Here is an 18,186-nt window from a genome sequence, read left to right on the forward strand (position 1 = left end):
AGCAGCCAGAATCTGGCTAAGTGTGCCAGTCCGCTCTAGTCCTGGAGAATCTGGCAAGGTGGGCACCCTCTCTCCACAGCATCAGAGAATCTCAGAGCTGGCAGGGGGCATCAGAGTCACTGAGGCCAATCCCACCCTCACAATAGCCACAGCCCCGAGGTGAATCAGCCCCCTGAGAGGTCATGTAGCCTCTAGCAGGAGGAGGGCCCTGCCTCCCAAGGCAGCCAGCCCACTTTTGGCCAGCTCCTCTGCCACAGCACTTTCTTCCGTCATCAGCCTCAGCTGGCTTCTTTGTAGCCTCTTCTGACACCAAGAAGACCGAGGCCAACCCTTCGTCCACAGTACACATCCCCTCAGCCCACCCCAGGCTGCTTCTGCAGGCTGAAAGTGTGCACGTGACACGGTCTTCCTGCTTTTCACTACCCTGGGAACCCAGAGATAGGAGATAACCCCTGTGCGAACTCTACCATGTGTCTGGTGGCTGTTGTCATCACTGTCATTACCCCCAGGGCCCTCTGAACACTCCCTGGCCCACCCACAGTGAGCCCGGCCCTGCCGATGGCAGCAGGCCTCCACCTCCCAGATCCGGGAAGCTCGGCCCTCTCAGGGCGGCCACGGCCACAGGAGTTTTTTCTGGTGCCACATCTCACTGCTGGCTCTTTTTGTTTTTAAAAAGACAAAGACCCGCCTACCTATGCCTCCTACACTTTGTACTCACAAAATGACTTTTTGGGTTGGGGGGGAGAGGTCCTAGCTGGAGGACTTTCTATCTGCCTTGAATGAATTTCATTTTCCTAGCTTTGGCCCCATGTTTTAGACCGTCCATCAGTGCACCTGGATAACACAGTGGGGACAGGGTGGAAGGAGCAACTCAGTTCCGTCCTCCTCCACCCTCTGTGGCCGTCTGCAAACAGGACAGACTCTGGGTGACCACGGGCCTTGCCAGGGGCCCTGCCAGGGGCCCAAAGGAACTCTGATCTTCAGCTCCACTCACCCTCTGCTCTAACTGAAGCAGGGAAGGCCATGGGGCCTTGAATCTTCTCTGATCCCCAAGACCCTCCCTCCAAGGACCTTCTCTTGAAGCACAAGCTCCAGCAGCTCAGCTCAGTCAGAAAGGCTCCGGGACCGTCCGCTAAAGCCTGTGTACACCGCGTACATCGGCAAAATCCCTGACGTATCAATGGAGCCATCTGAAGCACTTGGCCTGGTCTCTCTTGCAGGCCTCCTACAGCTGATCCCAGGGAGACAAAGGGCCCCAGAACCTCGGCTAAAGGCAGGCACCTTGCCACTTCTCAGGCAGAAGCGGAAACACAGGTGAGGAGCCAAAACCTTCCCTCCCCGCTTTGCTGGAACACAGGTAGAACCCTGCTCCCCACGCCGAGGGAGGCCCATTGCCTGGGGGCCGTGGCTCCCCGGCCCTGCTGCAGGTGCTGCTGCTTTTCACTGCTGGGCCTGACTCCTCACACCAGAACTTCCTGCCCCCCCTCCGATCTTGGTCAACATTCCCCTCTCCCCCTACCCAGACTTGCTTAAAAACTTGGGTTGGTTTTTTAGGGATATTTATTCTTTACTAAATTTTTCTCTCGTTTTTATCCCAGCAGAGAAGTAATACCTGGGCTTTCAAAGGCCCTGCCAGCAGAGGACAAGCCCTGTCAGGTCTGACCAAGCCGGAAAAGCCGAGTATGGACCAGGCCTGGTGATGTCAGAGAAGCCATCCGCCCTGCCCCTTCTTTTCCCCAGCCACTAAGGCTGCCCCTCAAAACCATTCCTTCAACTTGGCTTTCTGTCTCCCCTGGTTACATACATGCTGGCTCCCCCAGTGGAACGGAAGCTCATCGGGACAGAAAAAGCTCCCTTTTTGTCTCTGTCTCTGCATCACCTTGTCCCGTGCCTGGCCCGGCGCAGGAGCTTCAGAAGTGGCTGCTGGCTAGCTGGCCATCACTGCCCCTTACTGTCCCTCACAATCCCTCACAATGACCTAGGCTGATGGTGCTGGATCTCTGGCTTAATGTGTTGCTTGGGACTGCACTTCCTTAAGAGTAAAGGAGCTCCCCATCACCAGAGTTCTGTCAGCTGGACTCAGGGAAGTTGTAAGAGGGAATCCTGTTCAGGACCACATCTGACTGGATGGCTCTGAGAGTCTATGATTCTAAGTAACATTCCAAACTTCAGGAATGGTCTTTGAGAAGAGACCTGGGAAAGGGCAAAGCTGGACAGAACAGGGACAGAAAAAAGCAGCTGAGACAGGTGTCTCTGTAACACGCTAACGGGGCATGAGATCCAAAAGGGACTTTGTTACGGTGAGACCTGGAATTAGCTATCTGCAGCCAATGTTTCAGGAGCTAGCAGGGCTAAGAGAGGACAGCAGAAAGCAGGAGACCCGTACCTTTGATGAAGGAGCTGATCTGAGACTGAATGGGGCCCTTCTCCATGTTCTGGACAACAGCGTTGGCTATTCGGGTGAGGTGGCCCATGTTTCCCCGCCTCATCCCGCCTTCGGCCCTACAAACAAAGGCATCGCCAGAGCCATGGGTCAGCACACCCACCTCTGACAAAGTAACGTAAATAAGAGTTGTTATTTTTGTAGCCACCTTTGAGCGGCAAAGCCGGTGGCCTGCTTTAGCTCGCTGGAAAGAAGACCAAGGGGCAACCCCTCTCCTGGGCACCGCAGGCTCCTGGCTGCACCCCTGTGTCCGAGAGCAGAGGCCTTCAGGCAAGGTAACAGAGCCCAGCAGGGATGGGGAACAAGCCGGCGGCTCCCCGGCAGCCCCCTTCCTTTCTGCTCCACTTGCTACCCAACTCCTTGGGGTTCTCACCCCCGCTTTCAGAGGGGCCATGGTACCATTTGCTCCGTCCTACAGAGGGGATCAGAGTCATCTTTCTAGAGAACTGCTCCAATCATGCTTTTCATTGGCCTTCAGAGTTCTGCAACAATAAACAATATACTTCGCTCCTGACTAAAACAGCCACTTCACTTCAGGGTCCTCCCCTGGTCTGGCCTCAGCCCCCACAGAGCCAGCAGCACGAGTTTCCCATTCCTGGAATGGCCTCTCAGAGCCCTCCTCTGCCTGCAGGCCCAGCCTTCCCTAATCCTCACCCCTTCTCCAAGGGGCGTCTACTGACTGATCTGGGTGTGGCTTTTGGGGGACGAGGACAGAGATGCTAGTGTGTGTCTCCATAACCTCAACACCTCAGCCGGGGCTGTGCATACAACAATGTTTTCCCAATATCTGCTGAACTGAGCGGAAGCACGCCAAGTGAGTGTCACCATCCTGTCTCTGCAGGCCAAGCGGGCCCTTCGCTGAACATACTGGAGAGATGTGGTACACAGCCTGACATCTTCTACTAGAGTGAGCTCCGTGAGGGCAAGGCCTGTGCGTGTCTGTAGAGCCCCTAAGGCCTACCACACACAGGCACTCAATAAATGCTTGTGGAATGGAAGTGGGTCAAAGGGATGTTCTAAAATCATCACCAGAACAGGGACGACTCTTCAGATTTCAGGTTAGAGAACTTCAGAAATTAGCACCTGAAGGCACAAAGGAACATGTATCACAGTGCCCTGCAGATATGGGGCCTGATAACATTTGTCTTCCTTCATCAAGATTTTATTTCTTATGAGCAACTATATTAAAAAATGAAGCAGGCAGCTGGGTGGTGCAGTGGATAGAGCCCTGGGCCTGGTTTCAGGAATATCTGAGTCCTCCTAATTGGGCCTCAGACACTTACTAGCTGTGTGACCCTGAGCAAGTCACTTAACCTCTGTCTGCCTCAGTTTCCTTACCTATAAAATGGGAATCACCTACTTCTCAGGGCTGTTGTGAGGCTCCAACGAGATAACATGTAAGTCTTTGTAAACATGAAAATGTTACAGAAATGCTGGCCATCACTACTGTCGGGTTATGACGAGTGATCCAAAAGCACTCTCTGCCCCCAAGTAAACCCCATTTATGACTGCCTGGGTCAAGACCGGGACAAGGGAAAGGGAAAGGGAAGGAACCCCACATACGCTCGACGGCTGCTGCTCATCCACAGCCGGGGACGGCCTGGGCACGCCCGCTGCCCCGAGGAAAAGCTACACAGCCTTGCAGAGCTCCAATTCGGGCACCCCAAGGCCGGCTCCTCCTCCTCCTCCCCAAGCACACCCTTCTCCTGGCCCCAGCTTCTCCATTCCTACTATTCTTCCGGCAGACTTATTCCCGACCACTCCTGGCTCCTGCCTTTCCACACCTGACACCTGGTGCTTCCTCCCCATTCCTGCCATCACGCCCTCTGTCCAGACCCTCCTTGGGTCACAGCTAGCCTGCCCCAGAGCTCTCACTGGGCTCTGAGCTGCCTGGGCCTCCATCTCCATCATTCCTGCCTCCCTGCCCTCCCTAACAGGGCATCCGGTGCCTTCCACAACCTGGCTCCGAGTCACATTTCCAGTCACATCTCGTGACTCCTCCAGCCCCCCAGGCTCACTGTCCCCCACAGATGCCTGGGCTCACGACAAGCCTCTCTGCTTCTAGTCCCCTCCAGCCCTTCACGATTACTTCCTCCTACCTTTAAAATGGAGCCCTCCCTCGACACTGGGTCTGCTCCCTTGTTAAAAAAGACAATAAAACCAATCTGTGCCCCGTACCCCAATCAGACTCTAAGTCCCTAGAGGGCAGGACCCCAGTTTCCTGTGTCTCCGGCCTGCCTTAGGGTGAGGATGCTTCTGTTTCACGGACACAAGGGTCACCCTTGCCTAGGGAACAAGCTAAGCTTCCCTGCGTCCTCCCCAGCTCGGTGCACACGAGACCAGGTGAGCACGAGAGTGACGCTCGGAGCGCGGCCTCTCAAATTCACACATGATCCCCGTCATTGCCACCCCATCGCCTAGGCCAGGCTCCCTGGCGGCCCTTACTGGATTCTGTCATTGGCTTCCCAGGCATCCAAGATCCTCTGTACCAAGCAGCACTTCTGGAACAGCTGCAGGAGGAGACAGAAGACCAAGTCATAGGTCAGCAACGGCAATCTCCAAGGCCCATTCCCGCTGTTCATCTGACACCTCTGAGGATCTGCTTCTAGTTCCTTCTCAGAAGAGGTGCAGACGTGGCCTTAGGGAAGCCTCCCTGACCTTCACGCCCACAATCCCTCCAGGACAGCAAGTCCCCCAGGGTTTCCACTCTGACGCAAAGCCAGAGCTCCTGACAAGGGGGTCACCAGGTCATGCCGGCACGGGACGGCCTCTGTCCCCACTCTGTGCCAGCCCCATGAGGAGCAGAAGGCAGACCTGACTCTTCTTTTGTCCCTCCCAGCAGGGCACACTGGCCCCATTCCATGTACGTCCCCAGAGTGTCTTTGCTAGAGGAGCTGGGGAGCTAAGAAGGGGCTCCACTTCCCAGGGGCTTTTCCGCAGCCCCCACGGAGCCCCTGGAGATGCTGGAGGGCCGTCGCCTCGTCCACTGCCTCTGATGTGGCTGTCCCTCCCATCCTAAGAAGGCCTCCCCCCGGACACCGCCCCACTGGACTTACATGTGTCACCATCACGTTCTCAGAGGTGGACTCTGCAGACTCAGTTTTTTCCAAGCTTCCACTCCCACTGTGCATGTCCTCTCGGCAGTCAGACTCACTGCTGGACATCCCTCCTTCCCGGGCAGAGTGGGATAGAATGGCCGCTACGCACAGCTCCACTTGGAAATGCAGAAAGTTATTCCAGGTGAACTTAAAAAACAAGTCCTGGAGCAAAAGGAGACACAGAGCAGCCACTCAGACCTCTCCGGGGCCTGCCGGGCCTTGTGCGTGTGCCACAGAGCCCAGGGCTCAAGGGGAGCTCCGCTAATCGCCCTCAACCTGTACAGGCCTTCAACAGGGGGGGCAGCTCCCTGACTCGGATGTGGCGCGGCTGCCTCCAACGGCCTTGTCTCGCTCTTCATTCTCCTTGGCGTCCATCTTCCTGAACTGCTGATCACCCTCTTCTCTTGGATACTTTCCTCTGCCCTGCTCTCCTTCTTCCTGTCTAACTCATCCCCTCTCTCAGTCTGCTTTCCTGGGTCTTTATCCAAGTCTTTTCCCCCAGCTGTGAGTGTGCCCCAAGGCTCTGCCTCCTGGCCCTCTATCCTGGATGACCTGGTGACCTCCTCAGCTCCCACGGATTCCATCACCATCTCTTACACAGACAAGCCTCAGACTCATCTGTCCAGCTCTCCTGTCAGTCTTGCATCTCTACCTGCCTCACTTAAACTGGATGTCCCACAGGTATCTCTAACTCAATCCGTCCAAACAGAACCCAGGAACTTTCCTCCCAAACATCCCCTTCCACTGACTGCCCTGTTACTCAGCCACCTTCCGGCCACTCAGGCCGGAAATCGAGGTGTCTGCCTCAGCCCCTCGAGCTCTCGCTCCACAGTCACCAAGTCTGGCCATTCTGACCTTCACAGCACCTCTCGAGTCCTCGCTTTTCTCTGTTCTGAGGCCGTCCACCCTTGGATGCAGGCCCTCGTCACCCCAGGCCCAGACTACTCTAGCGGCCTGCCTTGGTCTCTCCCCACTCAGCCGTGCTCCTTAAGCACAGATCTCACCACGTCACCCTCCCTCTTCAATAAACGTCTATGGCTCCCTGTTAACTTTGGGATTGACAAATACACCTCTCTCTCTGACTGTACAGCCTTCCTCTGCCTCAGCCCCCATCTGCGCATCCTCTGCAATCCAGTGACGCTGACTCCTGGCTGTCCCTCACATGTGACACTCGACTCTGGGAGTCCTCACTGCCTGTTCCTCACGCTCACTCTGAGCTTCCTCCGAGTCTCAGCCAGGGTCCCCCTTTCCCGGCGCTCCTCAATCTTGGTGTCTCCTCTCCGAGATCAGCTCTGCCTGACCCTGGCTACATCTTGTTTGCACGTGGTTGTCTGCATACTGTCTCCCCCCCATCAGGCGAGGGGCTCCTCAAGGACAGGGACTGTCTCCTGCCCCTTTGGTGTACCCCAGTGCCTGGCATACAGTAGGCACTTACAAAGTGCTTGCTGACTCTGCTCTTGGCTGGATAATCACACCTCCAAGCTTGCTTCAGTGAATCTGTTTCCACAGGACTTATTCCCTGAAATGTTTTCTACACCCTCAGGTGGGCCCGACTCAGGTACAGAAGGCCCAAAGCAGACCCCACATGGGTAGTCTGGCCTGTGGCCTCGCCTCCCTACGTACGATGACCTCAGCCCACCATCGCTTTATCCTCCTGCCCTCCTAGAGAACGCACTGCCTTTCAGCACATGTCCAAGCACTTAATTATGGTCTCATCTTGTTCTCTAACTAGCTCCTTCACCCCGTCTCCCCAAGTGGACTGGGTCACTGACAGTGACACTGCTAACCAGACCAGAGCTGAGACCCTGGGAGTCAGGAAGGCCTGTGAGCAGCCCGAGGCAGGCCACCAAACCAGAGCCCTTCAGTCACAGGGAGCGCCCCCCGTGGCCTCCTGACAGGCTGACTCTTGGCACGTAATCTTAATGACTGCAGCTATTGTTACTGCCAAGCCCTACAAGAGTGCAGGCAGACTGACAGCAGCTCTTCTCGCAGCAGCAAAGAAGAGGAACCTGTGGAGTGCCCATCACCTGGGCAATGGCTGAACCAACCATGGCACATGAATGGAATGGAATGGTACTGGGCCATAAGACATACAGAGATGGTTTCAGAGAAATCCGGAAGGCTTTTAGGGACTGATGCAGAGTACAGTCATCAGAACCAGGAGAATAATTTATACTAATATTATCACTGTAAAGATGAACAATTTTCAAAGACTCAAGGAGGGTGGAGGCAAGATGGCCAAGTAGCAGGAATACAGCAGGACCCTCTCCACCCACCATGTCCTCCAAAGAAATCTAGAGAATGCACGAGATCAAGTCTTGATGGGGAAATTCAAGAAAAATACACAGTGAGTCATTTTTTCCAGCCCAGATTATCGACAGAAAAAGAGAGAGAACGACCAATGAGTCACAGTCAACATCACACAGTTTAGCCAACTGACCTCCGATGCAGAGCTTGGAATAGTCTACTCCAGAAGGCAAAGGAGGCAGGCTTATAACCAAGAACTTACTCAGCAAACTGAGTCTAATGCGACAGGCGAACAACGGACCTTCCCTTCCAAGCATTCCTGATGAAAAGACGAGCTGCAGAGAAACTCTCAAGTTCAACATGGGAGGCAAGAAACACAAGCAAACAAACATAAGGAACAAGTCAGGGACAAACTGCTTACACTCTAAGGTGGACAGACGACACTAGGGATGGGCAGAAGCACCTCTAGCTCTTTTTGAGGTGGCAAAGAATGGGCATCGGAGGCGTGTCCACAGACTGGAGAATGGCTGAACATGTTCTGATGCAGAAATGTGATGCAGGAGATGAGGAAAGGGCTGGTTTCAGAAAATCTGGGAAGACTTGTATGAACTGATTCAGAGTGAAGTGAACAGGACCAGGAGAATAATTTGCACATGACAAAAAACTCTGAAAGAATTAGGAACTCTATTCAGTGCAAAGAACACTAAGAATTCCAAAGAATTAATGATGAAACATGCTACCCACCTCCTGATAGAGAGGTGAGACCTGGAGTAGAGAATCGAACATGCACACATACACATACACACACACACACACACACACACACACACACACAGAGTTTTCTTTTAGACGTGACCAATATGGAAATCTGCCTTGACTTTACATTTTGTAGGAGGGCTTTTGTTTTCTTTCATCCTCAATTTGGAGCAGTGGGCGTGGAGGTGAGGCAAGAGGGAAAGAAGGTGTATTTATATGGATTGAAAAAAAAAAATAACATTTAGTTTTAGTTTGATTTTTTTTTAAAGAAAGACTTAAGACTTCTGATCAATGCAATTGTAATTCATGATTCCAGAAGATCAGTGATGAAGAAGGTGACTTCCTGACAGAGACGTGACAGACTAACGTGCAGAATGAAATGTACGCTTGTAGAAATGGCCAATCTAGGAATTTATGCCTATTTGTCATGACGGTTTTAGTTTCCTTTTTTTTTTTAACCCCCAGTAGGGAGCTGAATAGGTAGTTAAATAGTTAAAGGAATAGGTAGGATGAAGAAAAAATGATAGCTTAATAACTGAAAAAATTTTAATTAAAAAAAAATAGAATATAGGTAGAAAACCGGAAAGGGCCAGGCAGAGAAAAGGGCAGACACTGAGAAACAGGAAGGAGTGATGGAAGGGAGAGAGAAAATTTGTAACTCAAAATTTTTTAAAAGTGAATGTTAAAAAAGTGTCTTTACATGTAACTCAGGGAAAAAACATAATTTTTGTTGTTGCTAGGCAATGGGGTTAAGTGACTTGCCCAGGGTCACACAGCTAGTAAGTGTCAAGTGTCTGAGGCTGGATTTGAACTCAGGTCCTCTTGACTCCAGGGCCGGAGCCCTATCCACTGTACCACCTAGCTGCCCCTGTAATATATTTTTTTTAAAAAACTACAGCTGGGGACAGCTAGGAGGCGCAGTGGATAGGGTTCCGGCCCTGGAGTCAAGAGGACCTGAGTTCAAATCCAGCCTCAGACACTTGACACTTACTAGCTGTGTGACCCTGGGCAAGTCACTTAACCCCAACTGCCTCACACACACACACACACACACACACACACACACACACACACAAACCCCCAACATACTATAGCTACAAAACTGCAAAGCCCAAATTTGGATTCATTCAATGCAGAGGCAAACAGCTTTCTGAACACTGATAGTGTATCTCTGACAAAGTCCTCGTTTCTCAAATATATACAGACCTGAGTCAAATTCATAAGAATACAAGTCATTCCCCAATTGATAAGTGGTCAAAGCATATGAACAGGCAGTTTTCAGGTGAAGAAATCAAAGCTATCTATAGTCATGTGAAAAAAATGTTCTAAATCACTATTGATTAGAGAAATGCAGATCAAAACAATTCTGAGGTACTACCTCACACCTAACAGATTGGCTAATTTGACAGAAAAGGAAAATGATAAATGGAGAAGATATGGGAAAACTGAAACACTAATGCATTGTTAGTGGAGTTGTGAAATGATCCAGCCACTCTGCAGAGCAGTTTGGAATTATGCCCAAAGGGCTATAAAACTGTGTGTACCCTTTGCTCTAGCAATTCCACTAGCAGGTTTATATCCCAAACAGATTTTAAAAAAAGGAAAAGGACCCATTTGGACAAAAATATTTGTAGCAGTTCTTCTTGTGGTAGGAAAGAATTAGAAATTGAGAGTTTGTCCATCAACTGGGGAACGTCTGAACAAGCTGTGGTATATGACTGTGACGAAACACTATTACGCTATAAGAATGGATGAGCAGGATGCTTTCAGAAAAACCTAGAAAGACTTACATGAAGTGATGCAAGGTGAAGTGAGCAGAACCAGGAGAACATCATACATAGTAACACAGCAATACTGTGCAAGGATCAATTGTGAATGACTTAGCTCTTCTCAGCAATGCAAGGATCTAAGACAGTTCCAAAGGACTCCTGATGAAAATGCTATCCACCTCCAGAGAAAGAACTGATCGAGTCTGATTGCAGATCGAAGCACACTATTTTTTACTTTCTTTACCTGTGTGTGTGTGTGTGTGTGTGTGTGTGTTTTGTGGGGGGAGTCTGTGTTTCCTTTCACAACATGACTAGTATGGAAATGTTCTGCATGATTATACATGTATAACCTATTGCTTACTGTCTAGGGGAGAAGGAAGGGAGAGGCAGAGAAAAATTTAGAACTCAAAATTTTAAAAAACAAGTGTTAAAAATTGTTTTTACATGTCATTGTGAAAAAAATAAAAAATTGTTAAAAAAAACCCAAATAAACAAATACCCCAATGATCGTGCCGAACTGCCTGCCATCATAAGGCTCTTCTTTTCTTACTCCTTCCATCTTCTGGCTTCACTTTCTTTCACACTCCCCCAAGCCCTGAATCCTAGAGGGGAAGTCAGAATCCTCCTTGGCCCCACTGCCACTTTCAGACTCTCTCCTACCATTATTTGGCAGCCCCTTCTCCTTTGAGATTCACACTCGTGTCCCGGTGCCTCTTACCCATCAATGCCCACATCCTCCTTCCTTCCTCAAGGAGTGCAGTGCCTGCCTGCCTGTCTTTCTCTCCTCCCTGTTCTCATACGAATGGACTTCAGGTACGCCTAAAGATGTCACATCTCTGACACTGCCATCACCCACTAACATTCTACTTCCACGTTCACAAACCTGACATTTCCATTTCTGATCATGATCTTTTATCATTGCATCTTGTCCTGTGCCTTCTGATTCCTAACCCTGTTCTCCATCCTCATTGTGACCTCCCATTTCCGCCATGCCTCTGTTCTTTTCTATTACCCTTCCACTAACTACACTTTCCTCCCTTCCCTTCCCTATTGTGAGCCCTTAGTAAGCCAACTGAACTCTACGCTTTCCTTCACTCTTGAATCTTGTCCTCTTGTCCCAGAGTCAAACAGACCTTGACAACACCCAATCCTCAATCACTCCCCTCGGTCTTCTTTGCTCCTATTCACACGCTGCTAAATGGAGCCGGAGGAAATTCTGAAACCATGGCATTGGGCTAACTACAAATCTCAAGCAGATCCTCCCTACAGAAAGGCCAACATTCTATTCCTCCCTCGTTAAGTGGCTGTCCTTTCTCCACAGCCTTTCTTCCAAAGCCTCCCACAGCACCTATCCTCGTCATCTGAGCCGAGCATTTGGCCTCCTACTTCACCCCCCCAACTGACGCCATCTGCCTAAAGCTCCCTCTTCTACCCTCCTCATCTCCCATCATTCAGTTCTCTTCCCCCACTATCTCTTCTTTTACCCACCTTTGATGAAGAGGCAGCCCTTCGTCTTGCCTAAGTCAACCTCTCCACATGCTCCTTGGCCTCTACAGAACTGCTCCAAGGCTCCATCTGGGGCCAGGTCATTAAAAAATCAATTAAGGCTTAGATGGCGTCTCCAGATGACATGAAGTTTGGGAGACCCTACCCCACTAATGAGAGGATTGAGATCCAAAAAGATCCTAGAACAAGATTCCTTAATCTGAGGCCCATGAACCTTGTAAAAATATATATTTTGAAAACTGCATTTCAATATAATTGCTTTCACTTTCAATTCTCTGAATCTTACTTCACGCATTTAAAAACCTTATTCTTAGAAAGGGTCCTCAGGTTTTACCAGGCTACCCACAGAGTCTATGTTACAAAGAAGGTTATGTAGCCTTGTCTACAAGGATGGGTCAAACCAAAGAAGATGAAACTTAATAAATGCATAACACCAGACAAGTTAAAAAATGAAATTCATTACGACAGGAAGGAAGAGCTAAATGTTTATATGACAAGTACCTCAGTGGAAATGAATAAAGATTTAAGAGCTCTGATCAACACAATGACCAACCACGACTTCAGAGGACCGCTGATGAACACCTTCTGACCGAGAGGAGATGGACTCGGGCATAGAATGAGACACACAGTTCTGGGTGTGGCCACTACAGGAATCGGTTTGGTTGGACCGTGTATATTTGTTACAAGTATTTTGTTTTTCTTTTTTTCTGGGGGCAGGGGACGAGAAGGTGGGAGGGAGAAAAAACCAAATGCTTGATAATTTAAAAAAAGAAATCCAAAAAGAGAAAAGGCTCGGGTATTTTAACAGTGTGACTCAGAGGCCAAGAATGCTAGGAGTATCTTCAGTTGTATTAACAGAAGCTGCCACCTAAAAGAGGGAGGAGGACGTAAGGTCCTTGAGGGCGAGGACTTTTTTCTTGTAACCTCCAATACCCAGCACAGGGCTTTGCCCACAGCAGGCACTTAATTAACGCTGACTTGACTTCTCTGCCCCGATCAGTCCCCACCTGGAGAACCGTGTTCAATTTGAGGAGAAACAACAAGAGCCTGAACTATGCCCAGAGAAGGGCGACCAGAACGGTGAAGGGACTAAACACCAGGCCACAGGAGGAGTGGCTGAAGGCTCTCGTTGATGCTGAGGTCGGAAAACTGTGCTGAGAACATGAAAACGATCCTCACGCAGCAGGAGCGTCCCCCCCACCCCCCACCCCCGAACAAAGAACCAGCAACAACAGGGGCAAGTTGGAGAAGCTGGTTTTCACTCTGATCCCTCGAAGTGAGGGCTGTCCAACAAGGGGACAGCCTTGGGATCTCTGGGGCCAACGTTCACCTAGCAGGAAGGCTGCACAGCTGGGCTTCCGAGACCCCAGAGCACTAGGATTCTACTTACAAGTAGCAAGTCCATGGTATTGAGCCGACATAACTCTTGGTTAATACTGGGTGTGTTGGTGTGCAGCAAGGCAGCAATCAGCCGCGCCCCGTGGAGTCGAGCGTTTCCCAGGGGCTCCTCCAGGACACCAATGGTGGTCAGGATGGACATTTTCTGGGGAATGGGAAATACAGCTTGCTGTGTGCACGGCTGCGCTGCTACACTTCTTGAGTCGAGGACTCTTCTTTACCTTTGCCTCCTCCTCAGCACCCACCCACCAAAGAAGAACGGAGGCCAGGCCGGGCAGGTAACGCTCACACCAGCATCTGGAGGGGTATGACTTACACTTCTGGGCTGCCAGCAGAGGGGAGGGGAACACACGTTTGTTAAGCGCCTCCTTTGTCCCGGGCCCTACGCTAAGCATTTTACAATCATCATCTCCTTTCGTCCTCAAAACAACTCTGGGCTGCCGGTGTGATCACCATCCCAATTTTACTGTTGAGGAAGTGAGGCAGACGGGGTTGAGTGACAAGTGTCCGAGGCCACATCTGAACTCACGCTGTCCTGACTCCAGAGCTCTTAGCTCTGGCCAGGATGTAGTCCCATCCCAGAGCGGTCAGGCGGCTGTAAAGGCTGGGCCCTTTTCAGAAGAGCTGGTTATTCCCCAGGACCCAAGCTATCACATTTAGCAAACAGCAAAACATTAAATGAATGAAAACTACTATCTTGTTCAAATGCATTAATTTCTGAGTCTCTCTTCTTTAATTAAAACATAAACCTCTCCATTTCAGTCCCAAAAGGGACTCCTCCTCTGGGACACTTCCTTTCAGTGACTCTGGAATGAAATTCAGCACCAATCATCTCTAACAGAAGGCTCTCCAGCCTCTCACTCTGGGACTCCGGAAGCAAAGCCCTTCTTTGCCTTTTCTGAATTCCTACACTTCTGAGGGGAATCTGCCCAGGGAGGCCTGAGAAGAATCAGTTGGAGGCCCCCTTCACGCCCAGTGTCCACTCCCTTGGGTACTTCTCAGCCACAGAAGAATCACTGATGTTAGTCTCCTGCACTCTTCTCGTCCTCCCCACCCCCCTGGAGTGGTGCACCCGGGACCCCCCGACAGGGGCATGCACACAATTTAGGAGGATGGGTAGCCAGTCCCAAGTTGCTGAAGGGAACTTACCTTTGGAGGGTTGAGAAGAAGCTGATGAAAGTCCTTCAACCATGGTTCAATGCCGTGCAATATGCTGCTATTGACAGTGTAAGACCTTTCAAGTCCCTGAGAGAATGAGTCCATCAGGCCCTCCACCCTGCAGATTTCAGAAGAGAGAAGCAAATCATGCCACTCAATGAACATACTCTTTTTCCTCTGGTCAGGCTCAAAGATGCCTCAACATTATCTCCTCTTCTCAAAAGACACGGTCATACTAGACGCGATTCTGGGCAATTCCCAGTCTTCCTGGTGAGGGAGCTAGGCTTACATCCTCAGCCTCCAGACGTACTTTTCAGGGTACAGAGAAAGGCAGGGTTGACAGAGCCTTGTTTTCCTGACAGGGGGAAGCAGTGGAGGAACCAGAGGGCACAGGTAAGCCTGCCACTGCTCCCTCATCCTCTTTACAAAGAAGCACTCATTTGGTTACTCCCCCATCCCTTCCCTGGGGGGCCTGGCGCAGAACTTGACCTGGCCCCCAAAGGAGACACATTCTTCAGACAGGGAAATCTCTGTCACTGACTGCTCCTCCACCCCCTCACCTGCCACAGTCAGCCTTGACTCTCCAGGACTCCAGAAAGCTTCCAGCTAGCAAAGGGTACGCAATCAGCACAGACAGAAGCTCATCTCTGTCCTGAGATCATGGCCATCACCCTGTTGGGCCACTGCTGAGGACCTCTTTGCTCCTGGCTGTCCCTCTCAGCTACGTGTAAAGCTCCCTCCTCCCAAGCCAGGCTCTCTGCCGGCCAGTGCTGGCTCATTTCCTCTTACTCTGGTTCCCAGAACCTCCCTGCCTGACTCCTTTCTGCTGCTGAAGAAGACCCGGCTACAGGGTTCAGAGCACTGCGATATCCCCCTGCACTCACTGACCTTCTGGATCTGTGCTCTCTACCAGGCCCCTTCCTGCTAGCAAGCTGCCCCATATACTCTGTCCAAAGCCTCGTGGTCACAGGGGCTCCAAGGCAGGAGAACATCTCTTGTGTTTACAATGAGGAAGGCTCTTTTTTTTAAAATTCCATTTTATTTCTAGGTCCAAATACTCTGCCTCCTCATCCACTGAGAGGGCAAGAAAAACAAAACTGTTTACATTTATGTACAGTCATCCAAAACAAATATCCACAATAGCCACGGTAAAAAAAAAAAAGCAAGAAGCATAAAGAAAGTGAAAAGTCTGCTTCCATGTACACTCAGAGCTCATATGGTCTCTCTCTGGAGGTAGACTGCATTTTTGATTGTGAGATCTTTGGAACTGTTGGGGATCATGGCACTGACCAGAATGAAGGTCTTTCACAGTTGATCCCTATTACGATACTGCTATTCCTATGTACTGTGTTCTCCTGGTTCTGCTCACTTTACTGTGCATCAGTTCATAAAAGTCTTCCCAGGTTTTTCTGAAACCATCCCCTTCAACATTTCTTACAGCACAACAATATTCCCTCCCAATTACATACATCTTGTTCAACCATTCCCCAATCGATGGGCATCCCTTCAATTTCCAGTTCTTTGCCACCACAAAGAGATCTGCTATAAATGTTTTTGAACATGTAGGAAGGAGCTTAGAATCTAGTGAAGGAAGACAAACAGAAAAGGAAACTGTAAAGGGGGGCAGGGAACGACACCAGGAGGCGCCTGACATGGGGACGTCTTGCTCGGTGGGGTTGGAACCAGGCAGAGCTATAGACAGGGAGTGTTGCATACTGGAAAGTCCAGTTTCTGCCCTTCATAATAAAGGAAAGCTTTGGGAGAAGATTAGCGCTCCCCCTACCCAGTCCTCCAATTAGAGGGGAGAGGAAGCTGAGGGAGGTGGGAAGAAATTGGGGTATCCAAGGCTGAGTTAGCAGCATGACAACAAGATTGGGGTATGAATGAGCTCATCCCATTCACATTCATGGTTATGATCATTAATTATGTGCTTCCCTCTATCCTATTCTCTTGTAATTGTCCTTCTCTTTTTTAGCTTGTCCCCTCTTTAAAGAGACTGCTTTGCTTTTGACCTTTGCCTTCCTCAATCTACCCTCCCTCTTGCCCCACCACCCGCTTTCTCTTAACCCTTTTCCTTCGTCCCTGTTGGAAGAAGGATATCTGTACCTGACTACATTTGTACACGTACTCTTCCCTCTTTGAACCAGTTCAATTAAAAGTGAGGTTCGAGAGTTGCTCACACCCCCTACTGCCTCTTCCATTTCTTGACTGCTTCCTTGCGCGCCCCATTTCTGTGAGATAATTTTCCTCATCCTTTCTTGCCATCCCCCCCCTTCCCCACCTTTCCATTCTTCTTTGCAGATCATGCAGATATAACAGAATCACACCTAGGTCCTCTTTCTAATTAGTCTCTCTCTGAGACCCCTGGTGATGAGCAAGGTCTGAACCTTGTGTATAGCCCCTTCTGATTTCTCGCTCACATTTACCTTTTCACCCTTCTCTTCAGTCATATGAATGGCAAATTTTCTATCCAGCTCTTTTCATCAGGAATGCTTAAAAGTCCCCTGTCTCAGTAAATGTCCACATTTTTCTCCAATGGAAGTAAGTATACTCCGTTTTGCTGGGCCAGTTACTCTTGAATGGAATCCTAGATCCTTGCCTTCTGGAACATCACATTCCAAGCCCTATGTGCCTTCAGCTGCTAAATCTCATATGATCTCTGAAGTACCTTCTTCCTACACACTCTTCTGAATTCTTTCTAGCTCCTTGCAACATTTTCTCTTTGATCTGGGGAGCTCTAGATTTCGGCCTTAATACTTCTGGTAGTTTTTATTTTGAAGTTTCTTACTGGAGATGACCAACAGATTCTTTCAATTTCTACTTTGCCCTCTGGTTCTAAGATATTTGGGCAGTTTTTCTTCATAATTTTTTTTTAAGGCAACTGGGGTTAAGTGACTTGCCCAGGGTCACACAGCTAGTAAGCGTCAAGTGTTTGTCTGAGGTAGGATTTGAACTCAGGTTCTTCTGACTTCAGGGCCGGTGCTCTATCTACCACACCACCTAGCTCCACCTATAATTTCCTGAAATATGATGTCCATGCTTTTTTCAGGTAGTCCAATGATTCTTAAATTAACTCTCCTTGATTTATTTTCCAGACTAGTTATCTTTCCTATGAGATATTTCATATTACCTTCTACTTTTTTTTTTCAGACTTTTGACTTTCTTTTATTATTAATTAACACCTCATGAAGTTACTAGCTTCCATTTGGTCAATTCTAATTTTCAAGGAGTTATTTTCTTCAGTAAAGTTTTGTACCTCTTTTATCAAGCCATTGATTCTCTTTTCATAACCTTACTGCATAGCTCTCTTTTCCTATTTTTTCTCTACTATACTCTTGTTTTTTAAAAATTTTTTTCCTCTTTTTGAAAATTTATTTCTTTAGCTCTTCTAGGAATTCTTGTTGGGCTTGTGTCTAATCTGCATTTTACTTTGAGTCTTTGCTTGTAGATGTTTGTGACTTGAGCTTCCTTACCACCATGGGCTTTATAGTCAGATTCTTGTTTTGTCTGTTTGCTTATTCTTCCAGCCTCATGACTTTGGACTTTACCTTGCTGTCGGGCTCTGTTACTCCTGGGAGGAGAGAAGAAGGTGTTGCCAGAGCTTCTGCTACTTTTTATCGCTTTCTTGGTCTGAGCGCTGCAAGTTCCTAATCTGCATTTGGGTCTACTGGCTTGTATATGATAGAGTTTCCACAGGTGGCTGCTGGACTTGGTCACTGTCAGTCCCCTGGGAGGTTCTGCCGGCTCCCCTTTGGTCTTGGGCTACTGTTCTGCTTATCCTACTGCAGGCGCACATACTGGGCTAAAGTCA

At 49.5% G+C, this 18,186-nt stretch overlaps 1 protein-coding gene across 3 annotated transcripts in view; it reads right to left on the reverse strand.

The window, feature by feature from the left end:
• Nucleotides 1-18,186, reverse strand: part of PPP6R2 (protein phosphatase 6 regulatory subunit 2) — a 135,595-nt gene that overhangs the window by 19,537 nt on the left and 97,872 nt on the right. For all 3 annotated transcript variants that reach the window (XM_020982852.1, XM_078147886.1, XM_020982857.2), the window contains 5 exons: nucleotides 14,367-14,493; nucleotides 13,210-13,362; nucleotides 5,500-5,703; nucleotides 4,889-4,953; nucleotides 2,387-2,502 (listed from right to left, as the gene is read on the reverse strand). In XM_020982852.1, coding sequence (XP_020838511.1) covers nucleotides 2,387-2,502; nucleotides 4,889-4,953; nucleotides 5,500-5,703; nucleotides 13,210-13,362; nucleotides 14,367-14,493 — 665 coding nt within the window. The remainder of the gene's footprint in view (nucleotides 1-2,386; nucleotides 2,503-4,888; nucleotides 4,954-5,499; nucleotides 5,704-13,209; nucleotides 13,363-14,366; nucleotides 14,494-18,186) is intronic.

This window comes from Phascolarctos cinereus, unplaced genomic scaffold (genome assembly GCF_003287225.1).
Source record: "Phascolarctos cinereus isolate Bilbo 61053 unplaced genomic scaffold, phaCin_HiC Scaffold_1;HRSCAF=81, whole genome shotgun sequence".
Lineage (NCBI taxonomy): Eukaryota > Metazoa > Chordata > Mammalia > Diprotodontia > Phascolarctidae > Phascolarctos > Phascolarctos cinereus.